The sequence below is a fragment of the Lonchura striata genome, chromosome 8 (genome assembly GCF_050655825.1).
Source record: "Lonchura striata isolate lonStrDom1 chromosome 8, ASM5065582v1, whole genome shotgun sequence".
In the NCBI taxonomy this organism is placed as follows: Eukaryota; Metazoa; Chordata; class Aves; order Passeriformes; family Estrildidae; genus Lonchura; species Lonchura striata.
The window spans coordinates 27,761,275-27,782,345 of NC_140710.1; the positions used below are offsets into that span (position 1 = coordinate 27,761,275).

General features: G+C 55.8%; 1 protein-coding gene across 1 annotated transcript; it reads left to right on the plus strand.

Moving 5' to 3' along the window:
* Positions 1–9,988: 9,988 nt before the first annotated feature.
* On the plus strand, positions 9,989–12,438 carry LOC146766793 (uncharacterized). Its single transcript, XM_085586040.1, has 6 exons — positions 9,989–10,002; positions 10,204–10,262; positions 10,550–10,660; positions 11,129–11,232; positions 11,325–11,375; positions 11,554–12,438. Exons 1-6 carry the CDS (start codon positions 9,989–9,991, stop codon positions 12,436–12,438), a joined length of 1,224 nt encoding a protein of 407 aa, XP_085442166.1.
* The last annotated feature ends 8,633 nt before the right edge of the window (positions 12,439–21,071 follow it).

A 21,071-nucleotide genomic window follows, 5' to 3' on the forward strand; every position in this document is an offset into this window, starting at 1 on the left:
ATGGTCTTTTCATGGCATAGAGGCTGAGGGGCAGCTTGAGGGGCACTGTGGGGGCTTCAGGGTGACAGAGGCTGGGCCTGAGGGGGGAACAGGGGAGGGGACAGTGGGTGGCACAGAGAGATGCTGAGGGGGGCAGGGGCAGCTGGGGGCTGAGGGGCAGAGGAGAGGGATTAAGGGTGGCACACAGGAGCTGAGGGGCAGCTGAGAGGGGGCTTGAGGGGCAAGGGGGGGCTCGAGGGTGACAGCCAGAGCCTGAGGGCTGGGGGGCAGAGGGAGGGGTCAGGGGTGAAGGGAGAGGGTCTGAGGGCTGGACAGTCCAGTGGGGATCAGGGCTACAGGGTACAGCTTCGGAGGCAAGTTAGGGTACAGGTGTGGCACCCCTCACACCACCCGTACCTCACCCTAAGCAGCCTTTTCCCTTTTCACCCCCAACAACAGCAGCACAGCACAGCAAGCCTGACAGCGAGACCACTCCGGAAGCCTCCCGCTGGGGCAGGGCAATGACCCTCGCACCAGGACAATGCCAGAACCCTCAGAGGACAACAGGACCTGCTGCAAAAAGGTAGGGATGACATCTGTGGGCTAGAGAGCAAGAGGAAGGGGTTTGGAGGCTGAGCAGGCTTCCTTGAGTGTTTTTTTTTTGCAGGGCTATTAGGAATATTTAGGGGAATTTTGAAGGCTTTCTCTGGTGACTTTTAGAGAATTGTTATGCCTTCCTAATGGCTATTTTTGAATTCCTTGGTGCATTTTTAGGGTAAGGGTGAGGGTCTGACAGGATGCCCACTGAAAATGTGGAGTATTACTGGAGTGCTTTGGGAAGGTGCCAGTGGAGGGCCAGTGGGTGAGGTGCCATGATGCTGGTCTGAAGGTTGTGTTTTCTGAGCAAAGCAAGGTGGTTGTGGTTAGGGTTATATGGTGGCAGATTTCTCGAGGCGAATTCCAGCACAGAAAAAAATCAAGCCCCAACCTTATTACTGTCAGTTTGCAACATGTATTTGGAATGAAAAAAAAAAAAAAAGCCTGAGTACTCGCGGGTGGGCGATTTGGACTGGGCAAAAGGAAACCTGGGACCAGGCAACCCAGGGAGATTGCAGGGCCCTGGGAATAAAGGAGGGATATCTACATGGTGAAAGCAAATTCAGCAGCCCGGGTTCCTGGCGTCAGTTTGTAGGGCTCCCTTGGGGCTGTCAGGGAAGCACAAGTTTGTGGCGGGGACAACTTTGCTCTGGGGTACATCGGCAAAAACGCCTCTCTCCATCAAGGTCCCCACGGGCCGCCATCGTGTCGCGGACCCTCTGGACAAGTGCTGCCGCCTTGTGGGCACAGGGCGGTACTGCAGCCCCCCAGCCGGAGCCCGGCCAAAGCGGCGGGAGGGGCGAGGGGCGGGAGCGAGCGGCGAGCGGGGCGGTGTCTGTGAGTGAGGGGAGGGCTGGAGGCGGCTCCGCGGGCCGAGGGCGGCCGGGGCCGGTGCCGGCGGGCAGCGGAGGCGCGGTCGCAGCGCTCCCGGGCCGCGGCCGAGCGGCATCGGAGCAGGGCTGCGCCGCCTTTCCCGGCCCCGCGCCCCTCTCCAGACGCCGGGAGCGGCCGCGTGCCGGAAAATGCCGCCGGGGCGGCGGAGCGGGGCCCTGGCTCTGCCCGCCCCTCCTGCCGCCCTCCCTGGAATGGTTCGAGGCGTTATGGGTCTAGTGAGGTAGGAATAATTATCTCGTTGTTACTAATTAAAGGGGTTTTTTTTGTTTGGTTTTTTTTGTTTGTTTGGTTTTGTCTTCGGTTTTGTTTTGGGTTTTTTTGGGGGGGAACTAGAAAGATACTTTGTGTTCCTGGAATGTTGCATTCTCTCTCTGTTGTTTTCCCAGTTAGTCTGGATCCTCTGCTTACATTTTTTCCTTCACTTATTAGATGTCGTGGATATGCTGGCTGTTCTGATGGAGGGCAGTGATGGCTTAGATCAAGAAATTGGGTTCTCTTTAAATGAAGATGTGATTATCCAAACCGTTCCCTGCAGTGCTGTTTTCCCTGCTGCATTAGCAGCCAGGAATATGCTGTTGCTTCAGTCTGAAAATGGAACAGGTACTGGGTTTTTTCTTATGTTTTGTGTCATTTCCAGCAGTGGAGTGAAAGTAGGAGAAGATTTTAACGAATTGCATTCATCCATACAGATGTCTTTTGTGGACCCATTTGAGCCAGCTGACTAAATCTGGCATAAAAGATAGCACAGAGATTTTAACTGTTGAAAAACTCTGAGCAGGAAGTGTTCCCACAGTGCAAGAATCCTTTGAGTCCGGGTGCTTAAATACTGTAATTCATAAGTTGTCTAGAGGAGGAGTAGAAGAAAGTTATACTAAGCTACCTTTTCAGGAAGATGAACTAAACCTCATTAGAAGTCTGTATGGACACTCATTCTGCATATTAAAGGAGCAGGAAGGAAGGCAATTGATGGTGCTTCAATTCTCCATCAGAGGCCTAAGACGAATGTATCTTAACAGATTTCTCTTCTTAATTCAGTTAGTGTATTTTCATTTCCCTGAATGACTCCAGGTAGACAAAGGCGCAAGGGAATAGTGGGTTTTGGATTGCCCAGGATACTACAGGTGGAGGTCCTCAGGAGGTGGCACGTGCTTTTTGGCTGTTGCCACAAACCATGGAGCTTTGAGCCATCCCAGGTGCCAGCAGCACCCTGAGCAGTGCTTACCAGCACCTGGCACTGGTAAACGTTCCTGGCACAAAAGATTGTCTCTCTGTGGCCGAGCTGTGTCCGTGCAGGTAGCAGGGACAGCCACGCCATGGTCAGGGTTGCTGCTGCAGCACGTCCCATTCTGTCCTGGTAAGATTCGCTGAGTGCTAGTCACGAGAAGAGTGTCTAAAGTGATTTCTAAGAGAAAAGCTGCAAGGGGTCAAACACGATCTTTCCTGTGGTTTTTGTAGCCAGATCACCGTCGGTTCCCAGCACTGAACCAGGGCAGGGTGTGCCGTAGCTTGGCTCGTCCCTGAACGGGTGCCACCGTGCCTCTCCCTTCTTTACTGCCCAAAGCTTTGTGTCCGGGCACAAGGGGAGTAGAGAAGCTTCCTGCCAGGAGATTGAGAGGCAGCCCGTGTGCTCATTCTTCTGCTCCATGAGCCTTTCCTGGCAGAGACGGGGCTGCATGGCGCTCCCTGCATTTGCAGCACTGGTACTTGCTGATAGCGCAGCTTCTTCTCCCATCCTCTTGCTGGCTGCGAGGTCCTGTTACCTTCCCTCATGTTACCTTCTGGCTCTTTTCATCCCTAACTGAATTTAATTTTCCCTTGGGAGTGATCCCTGGGGTTCTGGTGCTTGCCCGTTTCTCTCTGCATGCTATAGAATTTTATTGTTCTGGGAAGACTTAAGTTTCCGCTTAAGCTAACAGGGTGATCAAAAAAATGTATATAAAATGTCTTAGCTTTGGCCTTCTCTGTAGCAGGTGCACTGAGAAGGGAAAGAATTGTGAAAGGTATGGAGCTGCCTTCTCTGGCATACCACCAAGCCCCCATCCCCAGGCTTCTACTCTCCTGCTCTCTGGTTTCCAGTGCAGAATCAGCTGCCCATGGGTGCAGCGTGGTGACAGTGCACTGGTGGCACAACTGCTCTGTGGTGTATTTCTTCCAGAAATAAAAAGGGCTAATTTCTTGTAATTTGCCAAAGAGAGGGGAATGATGGAATGAGTCTCCTGGAGGCATCTTTTCTCCCATGGTGAGTAGACACTGTTACTTGCCTTCTGTCAGTAATTTCACAGTCTTACCCTTCATTTTGTTGCAGATGCAGAAGAAACAGCTATGTAACAAGGTGCTATGTGACGCGTGCTGTGAAATTCATTAACTTGCCACTACCTGATTATTGCAAGCAATGAAAAGGTAAAGAGATAATCGTGTTAGTAGAGCAGGGCTCAGATCACGTTATTTGATTTAAACCATTATCTGTTGTGAATCTTCTGTTACCAGTGAGCTACACGGCAGTGGCAGCAAAACTTGTGTAGCACATGGGTGCGGTGATGTGCCAGATTGTGCCAGCTGTGTGGGCAGCTCTGCCCAGTGCCCCCAGTTACGGCTTTGGCATGATCCCCAAGTGGCTGGCCATGGCTGTGCTTTGGCTGAGAATGGCCATCCACCAAGAAGAGGGTGGAAGCTGTGGTGGGACAAGGCAGGTACCCAGAGAGGGAACGTGCTCTTGAGAGTGGATCCAGAGGCCTCTGGTTTGAAGTCATTAGGCAGAGCCTTGTGCTTTGATGCTTTTCTGATCCACAGGCAAAGCAAAAAGCAAGGGTACTTCCTCTGACAAGAGGAAGAGCCATCATTTAGCCTGGCTGAAATCTGTCAGAAAAGCGCTTTGCGAAATGCAGTTGTACTTGGAGTGGCTGTTGCATAAAACAGATGAAATTTTGTTTGAGGAAGAGCTAAGAACTGTCAGCTGCTTGTGCTACTGGACACCAGATATCCCTAAGCCTCCCTCATTGCTAGACAAGAGTCTTCTTGCTGCTTGAGCACTGCATAAACACAGTGAAGGTATGGTCTCTGCACTACAGATTGTGCAGCCTGATACATGAGAGTAGATGTATCTGGATGGACAAATGGGGACTGGCAAGAAACAAGGAGAGAAATATCACAAAAGTGATTTTATGACTGTTAAAATAACAATATATCGATGACCTGAGTGGTCAGAAGTCCCCTAGAGGGGCTTCCTTGTTGTCTTGTTGGTTGATTGTTGGGCTCCAAGAAAAAAATACTTCCCTCGTTCCTTCTGTACCACTCATGAGCCTTGTTCAGTTGAAGAGAAGAAAGCCTTGGAACAAGCAGTGAGATATTTCTCTCGTTTCTCCTCTGAACACATGAGAACAGATGTCCAGGCAGTATGAAGTTGATGCAGGTCTGCTAAAGCCCTTGTGTATAAAGGTGGAATTGGGTAATAGTTGCCTTAAAAGCTGTAGAACGTGGTTGTACATAGAGCTATGTTGATAATGTTTAAAAGAGAAGCACGGAGAAGACTTGCTCCCTGGACATGGCTATGTGATAGTATGTGGGTTAAATTAAAGCACTAGCCGGCACTGAGGGGAAAAAAAGAAATTTGTTTCAGTAGTTCCATTGCATGCAGCTGTCTATGGTTGTTGTAAGAATTCTGAACACTGTGAATTTTGCCGGAGTGTGGAGTTGCCATGTCCTTGTCAGGTGATGGATGAGGCAAAGTCAGCCCTTCAGAGCCACTGCTGATGGCTAATGCTAATCCACAGATTGTTTCTGTTTGGGGAGTGCACTGGCTATAAACTCACATTTTGTATGCTAGTATTTCTTTGCTTTCTCTACACATTGGGTTGCTGATAAAAAGGGTATTGGCTCTAGATCAAAGCAGTTACTTTCGGAGTATTTTGAACTAGCAAAGACTTTTTTCTTGAAATGAAAATGTTATGTAGGAATGCGTTGCTTTCAGCTGTGTAATTTGTAATTAATTTTGGGAAGTACCCAAAGTTTTCTAGGCTTTTGCAACAAGCCAAGTGGGCTGCCTCCAGCCCAGGCTTCCAGGGTCCTGGATTCCTAAACTCACGTGTTCTGGGACTCATGGCAGCTCAGCCTCCTCAAGAGTAGCTGCAAAGTGTCAAGACAGACAGGTGATCTGCTGCTCTCTGGCTCACAGGGATGGATACTGGTGATGAAAATGGTGTTGCTACCAGAAATAGTAAAACTTTAATGTCTGCTCAGTCTATTTGTGTGTATTTCAGAAAAGGAGAGAAAATTCTTGGAGTAGATTCAGTCACCTTGGAAGGCTGTGGCACCTTGGAGGATGCTCATTAGTGATTTCAAAGGGAAGTGTCCCTGGAAGCCAATGTCAGAAATCCTCACAAGTGGGTAACAGCAGTCAGGTTAATGTTTGTGGCTCTTCAAAAGCTTTACTTGGATGTCTCTTCAAAACAGTCTGGATGCACTGAAGGAGGGCTGTGCCTTCCTTTTTTCTTTTTGAGTAGCTGCCTGAAGATAAATATAAGATGGACTTTCTTAAAACATAAATGAGAAAACACCCAAGGCTGGGTGAAAGTCTTGAATGCTCAGACTTAAAAGTCATCAATTCCCCAGCAATGTTAGATGAGCCTAAAGTGTATAGGTCAGCAACAACTTCAGCAGGCAGCCTAAAAAACACAAGAAGATTTATTCTCTTGGATATTAAACATGGCATCTTATTCTTTGGCAGCTCATAGGTGATCTCTGCATGGGGCTGCACATGCCTTTCTCTGCGTGTGTGTATTTGCCTGCAAGTGTAATGTGACAGTCCTAAAGGATTTGTGGATGCAGATAAACTAAGTCCAGCTCAAATGTATTCCATAAACAGCTCTTGAGGTACACTCATCTTTGTGTTGTTTCATTTGTTCAGTTCTTGGAAAGCCACAGGAGCTTATTAGACTGCTCTGGCCTATGCCCAGGGGAGTCACTTAGGTGGGAATTGGACACCTCTAGCCGTAAACCTATAAAAGGAAGAAATGCATACCGTTATTTTTGTTGGGTCTTATTGAATGAACTGGCTGCTCATCTTCTGCAGAATCCTAAGCACTGTATTTAAAGCCTCCGAGTAAGTTCCTTACTTTGAATAATTTAATATCTTTCACTGGTCCTTCTGCTTTTTCTTTTGCAGTCCCATATAAAATGTTTTATGACAGTTTAAAGAAACATCAGTCATTGGATATCTGTAGGTCAGGCAAAGACTAGCCTGCTTTTAGTGTTTTAGTGTTTGGTTCTGTCTGGAAAGAAAATTCCCATTGCTGCCTATCCTTGTGCAGCCAAGGCGTTTGAAAAACTCACCAGCTGAACACAAACTATGGCTGGGTGTTTTGTCTTCCTTATCTTTTGTCTGTGCCTCATTGCCACCAGTGAACGGAAGGAGGAGACAGAGCAGCTTCTCACACTGACATAATTTGGCACTTGCTGGAGATGAAAGTGCGTAGAGCAAGATCTTTCTTTCTGAGGCAGTAACAGGGATCTGAAGTGCTGACTTCTGTCAATATGGCAATGGCAAGCTCCTCTGCCTCTCCCTCCAGTGACTGCTGTTGCAATAAGAAAAGCAAGAGGTACAGGCTTTACCAATATGCCAATGCTTTAGGATAAAATGAGGAGAGGAAAAAATAATGTGAGGCAAGGCTCTCGAGGGCTCATAACAGTACAGCCATGAACGATGCGGGTGCATCTGTCCAGCATGTGCAGAAAGGATACCAATACCTAGGGATGAACATGTAATGCATCAGGCACGGCTTCCCATGGTTGTAAACCGGTATAAAAACATTAACCTAACAGGGGTTTTTCTAACTTGGTGTATATAAGAGTGTGTGATGTACCAGTCCTGCTTTTCCCACCTCGTTCTGCCATGAGGTAATGCCTGTTTGCAAACACACCTAATACAGTCTGAGAGGGTTACTGCAAGTGAGTCCAGTCCAGTGTGAATTCTCAGCCCCCTCCACTGGGCTCAAAGAGCTCTCTCAGAGGGCAAACTGCATTCTTCAAGCTTGTTCCAGGCTGCAAAGGTGTGGCTTCTGTTTCTTCCCAACCCAGGCACATTTTCTCATTTTGCCTTTGGACTGTGGTAGAGGAACCCCCATGGGGAAGGGGGCATGCAGACTTGCAGCAGATCAGGTTAGCTTAGTAAACACAGGCTTCATCAAAGCAAAATGTAGTCCCTTATTGAAGCAGTTTTGGTTCTGTTTTGAATCTATTTCCTAAAGGGTAAAAAATGGCAGAGTTGTTTGCTTGGGATGAAAGTAGCATGAGTCATCAGGGAAAACCAGGAGGAAGTACCCAAAGTTTTCTAGGCAAACAAAGCCTGGCAAACATGGACAAGTGGGCTAGAAGCAGGAGCAGGTACATTAAATTCTCAGTCTTTCCCTTGTTCCCATTTACTTGGATGCAGGGCATTTCATTAGCCAGTTGTCTCTCCACAATGCATCGGTTGATCTCGTAATCCCTCGCAGTGAGTTTATTCAGCACTTTTATGGGACTTGAATCTCTCAAGTGAAGTCCTCCAGAAATGCTGAGCCCCGTTGGAACTACTAGAACTTGTGCAAACAGTGTGCCCTGGCTGCAGGGATGGCCAGTGGTCTCCTGGGCGGCGTTAGACAAAGCATTGTCAGCAGGGCAGGGAGGTGGTCCTGCCCCTCTGCTCTGCGCTGCTGAGGCGACATCTGGAGTGCTGTGTGCAGCTCTGGGCTCCTCGGGACAGGAGAGACACGGACCTCCTTGAGAGAGTCTGACAGAGCACTGTGAAGGTGGTAAAGGGACAGGAGGAAAGACTGAGAGAGCTGAGGCTGTTCAGCATGGATAAGAGATGCCTCAGGGGCATCTAGTTACAAATACTTGAAGAGAGAATGTAAAAAAGATGGAGCCAAACTCTTCTCAGTGGTGCTGAGTGTCAGTGGGCACAAACTGAAGCAAATGGAGGTCCTCTGAACATCAGGAAGCATTGTCTTTGAGGGTGACTGAGCAGAAGGATTGAGAACTGCATTCACCCAACTGCTAAATAGGGAAGCTGCAACCACACAAGAAGAGCACTTTGCAAAAGTACCACAGAGATCCATCCTCTCCTCTGTTCAGAGGAATCAATAGCTGAGTTGGTTCTTTATTTCTGGAAGTTAGTTATTTTATCAGTTATTGGCAACCTTCACCTCGATTGTTAAACCATTTCTAGCACAGCTTGTTTACGCTTTAGGGCTACTGCAAAGTCCCATGCAGCAAGTTTTTACATCCCTGTTTGCTAGAAGCACCAGCATATCCTCCAAGAAAGCCTGCACTCAGCATGGCCTATTTCCTTTCTTTGCCTGTGCATTTCTCCTGCTATCGCTGTTAGCAAGAAAATGTTGGATTTAGTTAACTTTTAGGTCTGAAGCTGCATGGCTGATTCTCTGCATTGCGTTGTCCTTGGTGTCAAGTTAGCAAAAGCTGAGAAGAATCCATTGTCACATTAATACTTGGGTGAGTTTACTCATCAGTTTGTACTGTGTGCATGTGTAAATGGAGGCCAGATGTTGCTACCAAATGGAGTCTAATACTGCTGTATAAATGTGTGTAATACTGGGGCATTTGCCCTGCAGGACTGACATGCTGGAACAAGGCGGGCACTGGGGGTGAGAGAGCCCCGTGCTTCCTCCTCCTCGTGTGAGAGTTCCTGCAGTGCCGTAAGAGCCAGAGCTGTGAGCTTTTCCTTCGAGGGCTGGGCACGGCCACGGCAGATGGAGGCACGGGAGCAGGAGGCTTCAGGACAGGGCTCTGTGGTGCAGGGAGAGCAGCAGCTCCTGAGCAGCTCTGCGCTACAGGAAGGCTCCAGCTCCTGGCAGCACTTGCTGCTCCAAGGACCACTGTGGTCTCGTCCAGAGCATGTGCTGGGTGGGCTCAGACAAGCAAACAGTGCTGTAGAGAGCTGGTGACAACTCCTGAGGCCTCTTCTCCACTAAGTAAGCCATAATGTAACTTCACTGCCATAGGTTTGTCTGTGAGTGGTCTGTGATTTTGTCTTGAAGATCGGTGCAAATTGGATGATTGGCTGTAGAGTGTGTGCATCTGTCTCTTCTAAGGCAGATGGAGGACTGCAGATCTCCATCCAGAATGTGACCCACAGTGTAACCGGGAGCATATGCTGTGCCATTGGTGATGCATGTGGCATGGACTAGTGGCCCATTTGTCTGCAGCTTGTCCCCATATGATTTCTTGCATGCCCCGAGGCAGGGTTGGTCTGTGTTACTCAAGTTCCAGAAGGCTGCGATGCAGTGAGAGTGGCATAACAAGTAGTTCTGACCTGTAAGGGCACTGGTTCCCAAATGCCTCCCAAGCAAGGCTGCTGCTCTCTCTTTGGCTATGCCAAGCAGCACATCTTGCTGCATATGTGGTCACCAGGGTGTGCAGATTGCAGTGCACCAGTGCTGGCTGAATAATGTATTTTCACAACAGATATTATTCTGCATCTGCCTTGTGACTTTTAATTTCAATTTTCTCTGGGAGCGTTTGGGCAATGATTGTTATCCGGTATGTGCCAGATTATCACCATTGCCCGAGTGTTTCTTTTTTGTCAGATTGAGTTTTCCTTTTCTCCAAGGAATTTGCGGCTTTTAAGCAGAAAATAGTTACATTTCTTAGCTGTTTGCCTGTGTGGTTAAAGCAGGGCAATGCATGAGGCCAGGACCTCGCTTTGCTTTCAGAAGTGATCCCGTCAATGCTTCCTGGCAGTGTTTCCTTTCGCACAGCACCAGGTCAGGACTGTTTCAGCATTTCGCTGGTAGTCAAGGGTGAGTCCAGCCATCCAGGTTGCCCCTGCTGTCCCCATATGGAGGATGCTCCAGCAGACTGAGGTCAGAGTGTGTTATGTGGCCGTGAGCTGAGCCATACACAGTCACTTCTTGTCTCTGGGCAGAGGACTTTGCTCCTCTGTTCCATTAAGTTACCAAGAGTGATCGTTGCTAAAATTACTCTGTTAAATAATCCAGAAGTTTGCCTTTTCTTCCTTTCTTTCCTGAGTTCAGAAGTTGGTAACCTAAGCGCCAGGACAGCCAGGACGCTGTGCCGCTTGTGCCAGCGGGCAACAGCCCGAGCCTGGTGGTGGAGACGAGCCTCCAGAGGTTCCTCCACCTGCAGGAAGCTGCCCCAAGACAGCCCTCGAGTGCCGCCAAGGGCTTTCTAGCAGCAGGTGAGATCTCCTGAGGAGCTGCCTGAGGCTCCCCCGGGGCAATGCAGGGGCGCGGTCAGGCCAGGCCAGGGCCCCCGAGAGCAGCCGAGTCGCCGGCTGTTTGCAGTGCCTGCGATGGCATGGCGTGAACAAGCCCTGTCTGCCTTGCAGCCGCTCCCGGGACTCCCCTGGGCCAAGGCTCGGGCTGCAGCCCCGGCCGTCGGCAGGAGCGGAGCCCAGCGCACGACGCCGGGGACAGCGACGGTGCCGCCCCGGCCCGCTGCCCCGGGGCTGCCGCAGCCGCCTGTGCGCGCTGCCCCGGCCCGGCTCCGCCGCTCGCCAGCCCGGCGGCTGCAGGGCCGTGGCCGCTGCCCGGCGCGCAGCACGAAGCAGGTGAGAGCGCGGCGGCCGCGGGGGCCCGGCCCGCTTCACTCGCGGGCACTTGCGGGGGGTTCTGGGCGCCAGGCTGACGGCTTCTCTCGGCCGCAGGGCAAAGGAGGCAGCGGCAGGAGCGGTACCTGCTGGGCCCGCAGCTGGGCAGCGGCGGCTTCGGCACCGTCTTCTCGGGCATCCGCCTCTCGGACGGGAGCCCGGTGAGTGGCCGCCGCGGCCGGGCGGGGCAGGAGGGGCAGCGGCGGGGAGCGGCAGGGCTGGAGCTCAGCCCTCCTCTCTCCGTGGCTCGCAGGTGGCCATCAAACGCGTGGCCCGGGAGAGCGTCCTGCAGTGGGACGAGCTGGTGAGCGAGCGGGGCCAGCGGGACAGAGCGGGGCGCGGCGGGCAGGGAGAATCCCGGGGCGGGCTCGGCGTGCGGAGCCGCAGCCCCGCGGGCCCGGGCACGGCCAACAGCGCTGCTGGGGCCGGGCAGGGGCCCCCCGAGCATCCCCCGAGTGGGGGGAAGTGCAAGCGCCTGGGAGGCTGTGCCCGGGGACCCTGGGGCATCCCGGGCAGGGCGCAGCGCAGCCCCAGGGCCGCCGCAGCAGCAGCAGCAGCAGCAGCAGCACCTGCCGGAGGCGCTGATTTTCTCCTGCTCACAGCCCGACGGCACCCGCGTGCCCTTGGAGGTGGTGCTAATGGAGAAGGTGGGCTCTGGCTGCCGCAACATCATCCAGCTCCTGGACTGGTTTGAGCTGCCAGATAGCTTCATCCTGGTGCTGGAGCGTCCGGGGGCATCACGGGATCTCCTGGAGTTCCTGGAGGAGCAGGACCAGGGCTTCCTGTGCGAGGAGCAGGCGCGCTGGCTTTTCTGCCAGGTGCTGGAGGCCGTGCGGCACTGCACCGCCTGCGGCGTCCTGCACCGGGACATCAAGCCGGAGAACCTCCTCGTGGACCCGGACAGCGGCGACCTGAAGCTCATCGACTTTGGCTGCGGCACCTTCCTCCAGGAGCGGGCCTTCACGGGCTTTGCCGGTGAGCCATGGCCTGGGCCCTGCTCCCGGTGCCAGGCACTGCACAGCCCCCTTCCCTCCTGGGCCGCGGGCTGTGGCCTTCAGCCGGCCGCCCTTTGGCACGGGGCGGGTGCCGTGCCCCAGGAGCCGGCCGCCGGCCCTGCCGACAGAGGGGCGGCAAAAGCGGCTCCCGGCCCCTGGGCTCAGCGGGCCCACGAGGGCCTGGGCTGCTCCGCAGGCCTTCTTGGCCTCGCGGAATGGTTTCGTGCCTTTGGCCAGCTGGCCGGGGGATGCGGGGTGGCCTCGGGGGAGAAGCTGTGGCCGCGGGTGCAGCCCCTGCCTGGGCCAGGAGGCTGGCGCCGGGCTCTGGAAGGCAGCAGCCTGCGCCCAGCCAGCGCCGCCTGTCTCCCCTAGGAACGCGTGAGTACAGTCCGCCCGAGTGGATCTGGCTCGGCTGCTACCACGGCCATGCGGCCACCGTCTGGTCCCTGGGCGTGCTGCTGTACGTCATGGTCTGCGGGAGCCTCCCCTTCCAGGACGACCATGACATCGTGCTGGGCAAGCTCTCCTTCCGGCGGCAGCTCTCTCCAGGTTGGTGTCTGGCCTCACGACGACGGACTTTAGCAGGCGGCGGCACGCAGCCCGGCACGGCCCAGGGCGCTCGCGGCGCGGCCCGGGCCCCGCAGGTGACGGGGGCAGCTGGGCAGGAGACTCTGCCGGTGACCGGCGCTTTCTGGCTTCTCTCCCCAGAGCTCCAGCACCTGATCCAATGGTGTTTGGCCAAGCACCCCGCGGACAGGCCGGAGCTGCAGGAGATCTCGCACCACCCTTGGGTGTGGGGCCGGCGTTTTTGATGCCTTGCCGGAGCCTCTGCAGCACCCACTCACCGAGTCCCACGCAGGAGTGAGGACCCAAATAATAAAACAGCAAACACATTTTGATGTGCCAAGGCTGGTCGTTGTCAGCAACTTCATCTGAAGAGGGATATTGGTGGGGAAAAAGGAGACACAGGAGTCCTTGGGAGGCCTGAAACTTCTAACGGTGGTGGGTGGGGGTAGAGCCCAACAGGCTCCTCCTACATATCCCTATCCCTTACACAGGAGAAGCCCTGGCTAAAATCCAGGAAAAACAGTGCGGTGGCTCCAAGGATCAGAACCAGGATCTGTGTGCAGATCGTACCTCGCGGGAGGCACATGAATGGAACCAAGCAAGGCTGGGGCAGAAGGGTCAGACTTAGCAGATGAAGGGGTCCCTCCCTCTGTCCGTGACAAGGCCCAGGGCAGCCCTTTCCCGGGAAGTGCACAGGGAGTGGATCCTTGAGCTGCTGCACCTTGCACTGCCCTCGCTCAGCTCGGAGCCCCCTCATTGCCGGGGGGAGCTGGTGGCACTGGGGAGTAGAGAGGGAAAGAAGCAGAACACAAGGATCTGTCCTATACCCGCATGGACCGTGATGCCAGCTTCATGGGCTGCACCAAATGGCTGCCCTGTTGGGAACACCACCAGAAACCTCCAGCAACATCCTAATTTACTGCTCCAGAAAAATGAAAATCCCAAAAATTAACTCCAAGGTGCATCATTGAATATCTCCTTGGCATCTAGAGATCTTTTTTCTGAATCCAGTCATGGATTTCCTTCAGGTCTCCTTCCCCGGGACCAGTTAAACACCAGATGGGGTTAAAACCTTCCCTGCTTCTTAATTCCTGGAGTGGCAGATGAAATGCTGCTAAAGCCGTGATCTGTAGAAGGGTGGAGTTTTCTCTGAAGGTCTGGTAGTAGTTGGGTCTGGTCTTCCTCTGGGAACCGAGCAGAGAAGAAAGCCGCTCCTCTGGGAATCCAACAAAGGGCTGCCGTGGTGTCCCAAAAAGTGCTGATTTTATGCAGGTAGGAATGCTTGGCTTGTCCATCTGGGTGGAGCATCTCGCAATGGGATGGTGCGATTTTACCAATCATGCAGTGAGTCATTCAATGGTCTATCAGCAGAAGATACCTCCCCGAAGGGAGACATTGTTCTTGGAAGAGATAAGAAAACAGCCAAACCTCCAACAGATGGCAAATAGAATACATGCTTATCTTACAAGCCAAGGACAATGGGATTCATCCCAATATGTCCCAACAGGAAGCCCCTAAATCCTCTGCCCAAGGCCCTGAAAGACAAGGAGGTCCATGCTGGCTCAGTGTTCCACAGCTCTACCTGATTTGACAGGAAGGGATTGGACTCTCCAGGAAACTCCAGCCCTGATCATCTGATCTTGATAGCGGGAAAGGCCATCATTGGCGCTACTGGGAAGTGACGGGAGGACAGTGCCAGCACCAGGACAGGGCAGCGTGAGATAACGGAGGGGAATGTAGAACAGATTATGGGACGCAGGGAATGGGGCTGCGGCCCAGCCTCATCCCTAATGGAGTGCAGCTGTAGAAGACAGGTGAACAGCACTGAAGGAAAAGAAGCACGGAATGCTGATGTTTATTGACCAACCACAAAAGAGTAAAAGGGCACACAGATATTACGCATGTGGGGGAAAAGGGTATAAACGTTTGTAGTGGGAAATAATAAAATGCAGGTGCTTGAAACCTTTCAGGGTGTCAGTCATGAGTCCGCAGTCAGGGAAATTCCTGTCTGAATGACTGTGCCACGACCATGAGGTCACCCGTCTCATGGATGATGGGAAGGCAAAGCAGGTTCTATTTCAGGATTTTAAGCGGAGTTTTGATCCTGTCCCTCACAGAATACATCTGGAGCTGGTGTCCAGGTGTGAGACACACAGAGAAAGGGTGTGCTGGCTGAAGAATGGGCTGATGTATTGGTTTTCAATGGGATAGGATCCATTTCCTTCCCAGGGAGCGGCAAAGAGCTGGGTTTGGATTCGGGACGGGAATGTGGTAGACAGCACACAGATGGCTTGGATGTTGCTGAGCGGGGCTTGCCCTCCTCAAGGACTTTGCAGTGTCACACTGGACAATCCATGTCCCATGCTCTGCCAGCAAGGAGGTGAGACCATCAACACTCCCCTCCTCTTAAAGAAGATTCTTCCACGCACTCTGCTCCAGAGAGCTGGCAAGTGCCCATAGGGAGCCCCCTGATCCCTGCTGGGGCACTGCGGAGGGCGGGGCCGAGGCAGGGCTGTGATGGCACAAAGGGGCAGAGCGCTGGCGTGAGGCAGGGCTGTGATGTCCCAGGGCTGTGCTGGCCGCAGCACTGTGACATCACTGCGACATCACCGCGCTGTCGCTGCATAAAAGGGGCCGGTGCCCGCAGCTGCCAGTGCAGTTGCGATGGCACGTGCTGGAGCCATGGGTGACAGCGGCGACCTGATGACTGCGCTTGTCCTGCTGCTGGCCGCCGTGGCTGTCTGGTGGGCCTTTGGCCACCAGCAACCACGCAGCCGGCGGGCACGGACAGGAAAGAGGAGCAAGCGCCGCGGGGCCAGGCCCAGAGGCTCACGGAGGAAGCGAGGAGCCCCTGCGGCTCCCAGGCTCCCCCGGCCTCGGGCCGCTCCTGGCAAGCGGCCGCGTGCTCCCGCCAGCCCCCGGGGCAGCCCCTGCGGCTGCGGCCCCTGCCTGGCAGAGGCCCGGGAGCTGTGGAAACTGATGCTGCAGCTCTGGGATGGCAGCGGGACACGTGCGCCCTTCTACTCGGGGATGTGGCAGGCCTTGTGGAAACAACTGAAGGAGCTGCAGAAGCGAGTCCACCTGCCCTGCTGTGGCTCGGACAGCTCCTCCGGAAGCCTCCATCCCTCCCAGAGGCTGCTCCCAGCGAGATCTTCCATCCCTGGAAGATCCTCAAGGCCTGTAAGGATGGTACAGCAGGGGGGAGCCACCACCATCCATGCAGGAACCTCAGGCTGTCAGAGATCCTGCACCCTGCCAGGAGCCTCTGCTATCTCTGACAGCCTCCATCCCTCGCAGAGGCTCAGTGAGACCTGTCATGCTGTGGAAGGAGCAGAGCCCGTGGACAGGTCTCCCAGCTCCCTTGGACTCACGGATGTCAACAACATGGGCGCAATCCTGACCCTTGACGTGGCAGGGGAAAGCCCAAAAGTCCAAAAGGGAGCCCAGCCCGATGCGGGGGAGCCTGCTCAGGAGCAGCTGGCGGGGCAGCAAGAGTCCTGGAGCCAGCTGTGGTCATCCCACAGCAGCCAGGACAGCCAGGACGCTGTGCCGCTTGTGCCAGCGGGCAACAGCCCGAGCCTGGTGGTGGAGACGAGCCTCCAGAGGTTCCTCCACCTGCAGGAAGCTGCCCCAAGACAGCCCTCGAGTGCCGCCAAGGGCTTTCTAGCAGCAGGTGAGATCTCCTGAGGAGCTGCCTGAGGCTCCCCCGGGGCAATGCAGGGGCGCGGCCAGGCCAGGCCAGGGCCCCCGAGAGCAGCCGAGTCGCCGGCTGTTTGCAGTGCCTGCGATGGCATGGCGTGAACAAGCCCTGTCTGCCTTGCAGCCGCTCCCGGGACTCCCCTGGGCCAAGGCTCGGGCTGCAGCCCCGGCCGTCGGCAGGAGCGGAGCCCAGCGCACGACGCCGGGGACAGCGACGGTGCCGCCCCGGCCCGCTGCCCCGGGGCTGCCGCAGCCGCCTGTGCGCGCTGCCCCGGCCCGGCTCCGCCGCTCGCCAGCCCGGCGGCTGCAGGGCCGTGGCCGCTGCCCGGCGCGCAGCACGAAGCAGGTGAGAGCGCGGCGGCCGCGGGGGCCCGGCCCGCTTCACTCGCGGGCACTTGCGGGGGGTTCTGGGCGCCAGGCTGACGGCTTCTCTCGGCCGCAGGGCAAAGGAGGCAGCGGCAGGAGCGGTACCTGCTGGGCCCGCAGCTGGGCAGCGGCGGCTTCGGCACCGTCTTCTCGGGCATCCGCCTCTCGGACGGGAGCCCGGTGAGTGGCCGCCGCGGCCGGGCGGGGCAGGAGGGGCAGCGGCGGGGAGCGGCAGGGCTGGAGCTCAGCCCTCCTCTCTCCGTGGCTCGCAGGTGGCCATCAAACGCGTGGACCGGGAGAGCGTCCTGCAGTGGGACGAGCTGGTGAGCGAGCGGGGCCAGCGGGACAGAGCGGGGCGCGGCGGGCAGGGAGAATCCCGGGGCGGGCTCGGCGTGCGGAGCCGCAGCCCCGCGGGCCCGGGCACGGCCAACAGCGCTGCTGGGGCCGGGCAGGGGCCCCCCGAGCATCCCCCGAGTGGGGGGAAGTGCAAGCGCCTGGGAGGCTGTGCCCGGGGACCCTGGGGCATCCCGGGCAGGGCGCAGCGCAGCCCCAGGGCCGCCGCAGCAGCAGCAGCAGCAGCAGCAGCACCTGCCGGAGGCGCTGATTTTCTCCTGCTCACAGCCCGACGGCACCCGCGTGCCCTTGGAGGTGGTGCTAATGGAGAAGGTGGGCTCTGGCTGCCGCAACATCATCCAGCTCCTGGACTGGTTTGAGCTGCCAGATAGCTTCATCCTGGTGCTGGAGCGTCCGGGGGCATCACGGGATCTCCTGGAGTTCCTGGAGGAGCAGGACCAGGGCTTCCTGTGCGAGGAGCAGGCGCGCTGGCTTTTCTGCCAGGTGCTGGAGGCCGTGCGGCACTGCACCGCCTGCGGCGTCCTGCACCGGGACATCAAGCCGGAGAACCTCCTCGTGGACCCGGACAGCGGCGACCTGAAGCTCATCGACTTTGGCTGCGGCACCTTCCTCCAGGAGCGGGCCTTCACGGGCTTTGCCGGTGAGCCATGGCCTGGGCCCTGCTCCCGGTGCCAGGCACTGCACAGCCCCCTTCCCTCCTGGGCCGCGGGCTGTGGCCTTCAGCCGGCCGCCCTTTGGCACGGGGCGGGTGCCGTGCCCCAGGAGCCGGCCGCCGGCCCTGCCGACAGAGGGGCGGCAAAAGCGGCTCCCGGCCCCTGGGCTCAGCGGGCCCACGAGGGCCTGGGCTGCTCCGCAGGCCTTCTTGGCCTCGCGGAATGGTTTCGTGCCTTTGGCCAGCTGGCCGGGGGATGCGGGGTGGCCTCGGGGGAGAAGCTGTGGCCGCGGGTGCAGCCCCTGCCTGGGCCAGGAGGCTGGCGCCGGGCTCTGGAAGGCAGCAGCCTGCGCCCGGCCAGCGCCGCCTGTCTCCCCTAGGAACGCGTGAGTACAGTCCGCCCGAGTGGATCTGGCTCGGCTGCTACCACGGCCATGCGGCCACCGTCTGGTCCCTGGGCGTGCTGCTGTACGTCATGGTCTGCGGGAGCCTCCCCTTCCAGGACGACCATGACATCGTGCTGGGCAAGCTCTCCTTCCGGCGGCAGCTCTCTCCAGGTTGGTGTCTGGCCTCACGACGACGGACTTTAGCAGGTGGCGGCACGCAGCCCGGCACGGCCCAGGGCGCTCGCGGCGCGGCCCGGGCCCCGCAGGTGACGGGGGCAGCTGGGCAGGAGACTCTGCCGGTGACCGGCGCTTTCTGGCTTCTCTCCCCAGAGCTCCAGCACCTGATCCAATGGTGTTTGGCCAAGCACCCCGCGGACAGGCCGGAGCTGCAGGAGATCTCGCACCACCCTTGGGTGTGGGGCCGGCGTTTTTGATGCCTTGCCGGAGCCTCTGCAGCACCCACTCACCGAGTCCCACGCAGGAGTGAGGACCCAAATAATAAAACAGCAAACACATTTTGATGTGCCAAGGCTGGTCGTTGTCAGCAACTTCATCTGAAGAGGGATATTGGTGGGGAAAAAGGAGACACAGGAGTCCTTGGGAGGCCTGAAACTTCTAACGGTGGTGGGTGGGGGTAGAGCCCAACAGGCTCCTCCTACATATCCCTATCCCTTACACAGGAGAAGCCCTGGCTAAAATCCAGGAAAAACAGTGCGGTGGCTCCAAGGATCAGAACCAGGATCTGTGTGCAGATCGTACCTCGCGGGAGGCACATGAATGGAACCAAGCAAGGCTGGGGCAGAAGGGTCAGACTTAGCAGATGAAGGGGTCCCTCCCTCTGTCCGTGACAAGGCCCAGGGCAGCCCTTTCCCGGGAAGTGCACAGGGAGTGGATCCTTGAGCTGCTGCACCTTGCACTGCCCTCGCTCAGCTCGGAGCCCCCTCATTGCCGGGGGGAGCTGGTGGCACTGGGGAGTAGAGAGGGAAAGAAGCAGAACACAAGGATCTGTCCTATACCCGCATGGACCGTGATGCCAGCTTCATGGGCTGCACCAAATGGCTGCCCTGTTGGGAACACCACCAGAAACCTCCAGCAACATCCTAATTTACTGCTCCAGAAAAATGAAAATCCCAAAAATTAACTCCAAGGTGCATCATTGAATATCTCCTTGGCATCTAGAGATCTTTTTTCTGAATCCAGTCATGGATTTCCTTCAGGTCTCCTTCCCCGGGACCAGTTAAACACCAGATGGGGTTAAAACCTTCCCTGCTTCTTAATTCCTGGAGTGGCAGATGAAATGCTGCTAAAGCCGTGATCTGTAGAAGGGTGGAGTTTTCTCTGAAGGTCTGGTAGTAGTTGGGTCTGGTCTTCCTCTGGGAACCGAGCAGAGAAGAAAGCCGCTCCTCTGGGAATCCAACAAAGGGCTGCCGTGGTGTCCCAAAAAGTGCTGATTTTATGCAGGTAGGAATGCTTGGCTTGTCCATCTGGGTGGAGCATCTTGCAATGGGATGGTGCGATTTTACCAATCATGCAGTGAGTCATTCAATGGTCTATCAGCAGAAGATACCTCCCCGAAGGGAGACATTGTTCTTGGAAGAGATAAGAAAACAGCCAAACCTCCAACAGATGGCAAATAGAATACATGCTTATCTTACAAGCCAAGGACAATGGGATTCATCCCAATATGTCCCAACAGGAAGCCCCTAAATCCTCTGCCCAAGGCCCTGAAAGACAAGGAGGTCCATGCTGGCTCAGTGTTCCACAGCTCTACCTGATTTGACAGGAAGGGATTGGACTCTCCAGGAAACTCCAGCCCTGATCATCTGATCTTGATAGCGGGAAAGGCCATCATTGGCGCTACTGGGAAGTGACGGAAGGACAGTGCCAGCACCAGGACAGGGCAGCGTGAGATAACGGAGGGGAATGTAGAACAGATTATGGGACGCAGGGAATGGGGCTGCGGCCCAGCCTCATCCCTAATGGAGTGCAGCTGTAGAAGACAGGTGAACAGCACTGAAGGAAAAGAAGCACGGAATGCTGATGTTTATTGACCAACCACAAAAGAGTAAAAGGGCACACAGATATTACGCATGTGGGGGAAAAGGGTATAAACGTTTGTAGTGGGAAATAATAAAATGCAGGTGCTTGAAACCTTTCAGGGTGTCAGTCATGAGTCCGCAGTCAGGGAAATTCCTGTCTGAATGACTGTGCCACGACCATGAGGTCACCCGTCTCATGGATGATGGGAAGGCAAAGCAGGTTCTATTTCAGGGTTTTAAGCGGAGTTTTGATCCTGTCCCTCACAGAATACATCTGGAGCTGGTGTCCAGGTGTGAGACACACAGAGAAAGGGTGTGCTGGCTGAAGAATGGGCTGATGTATTGGTTTTCAATGGGATAGGATCCATTTCCTTCCCAGGGAGCGGCAAAGAGCTGGGTTTGGATTCGGGACGGGAATGTGGTAGACAGCACACAGATGGCTTGGATGTTGCTGAGCGGGGCTTGCCCTCCTCAAGGACTTTGCAGTGTCACACTGGACAATCCATGTCCCATGCTCTGCCAGCAAGGAGGTGAGACCATCAACACTCCCCTCCTCTTAAAGAAGATTCTTCCACGCACTCTGCTCCAGAGAGCTGGCAAGTGCCCATAGGGAGCCCCCTGATCCCTGCTGGGGCACTGCGGAGGGCGGGGCCGAGGCAGGGCTGTGATGGCACAAAGGGGCAGAGCGCTGGCGTGAGGCAGGGCTGTGATGTCCCAGGGCTGTGCTGGCCGCAGCACTGTGACATCGCTGCGACATCACCGCGCTGTCGCTGCATAAAAGGGGCCGGTGCCCGCAGCTGCCAGTGCAGTTGCGATGGCACGTGCTGGAGCCATGGGTGACAGCGGCGACCTGATGACTGCGCTTGTCCTGCTGCTGGCCGCCGTGGCTGTCTGGTGGGCCTTTGGCCACCGGCAACCACGCAGCCGGCGGGCACGGACAGG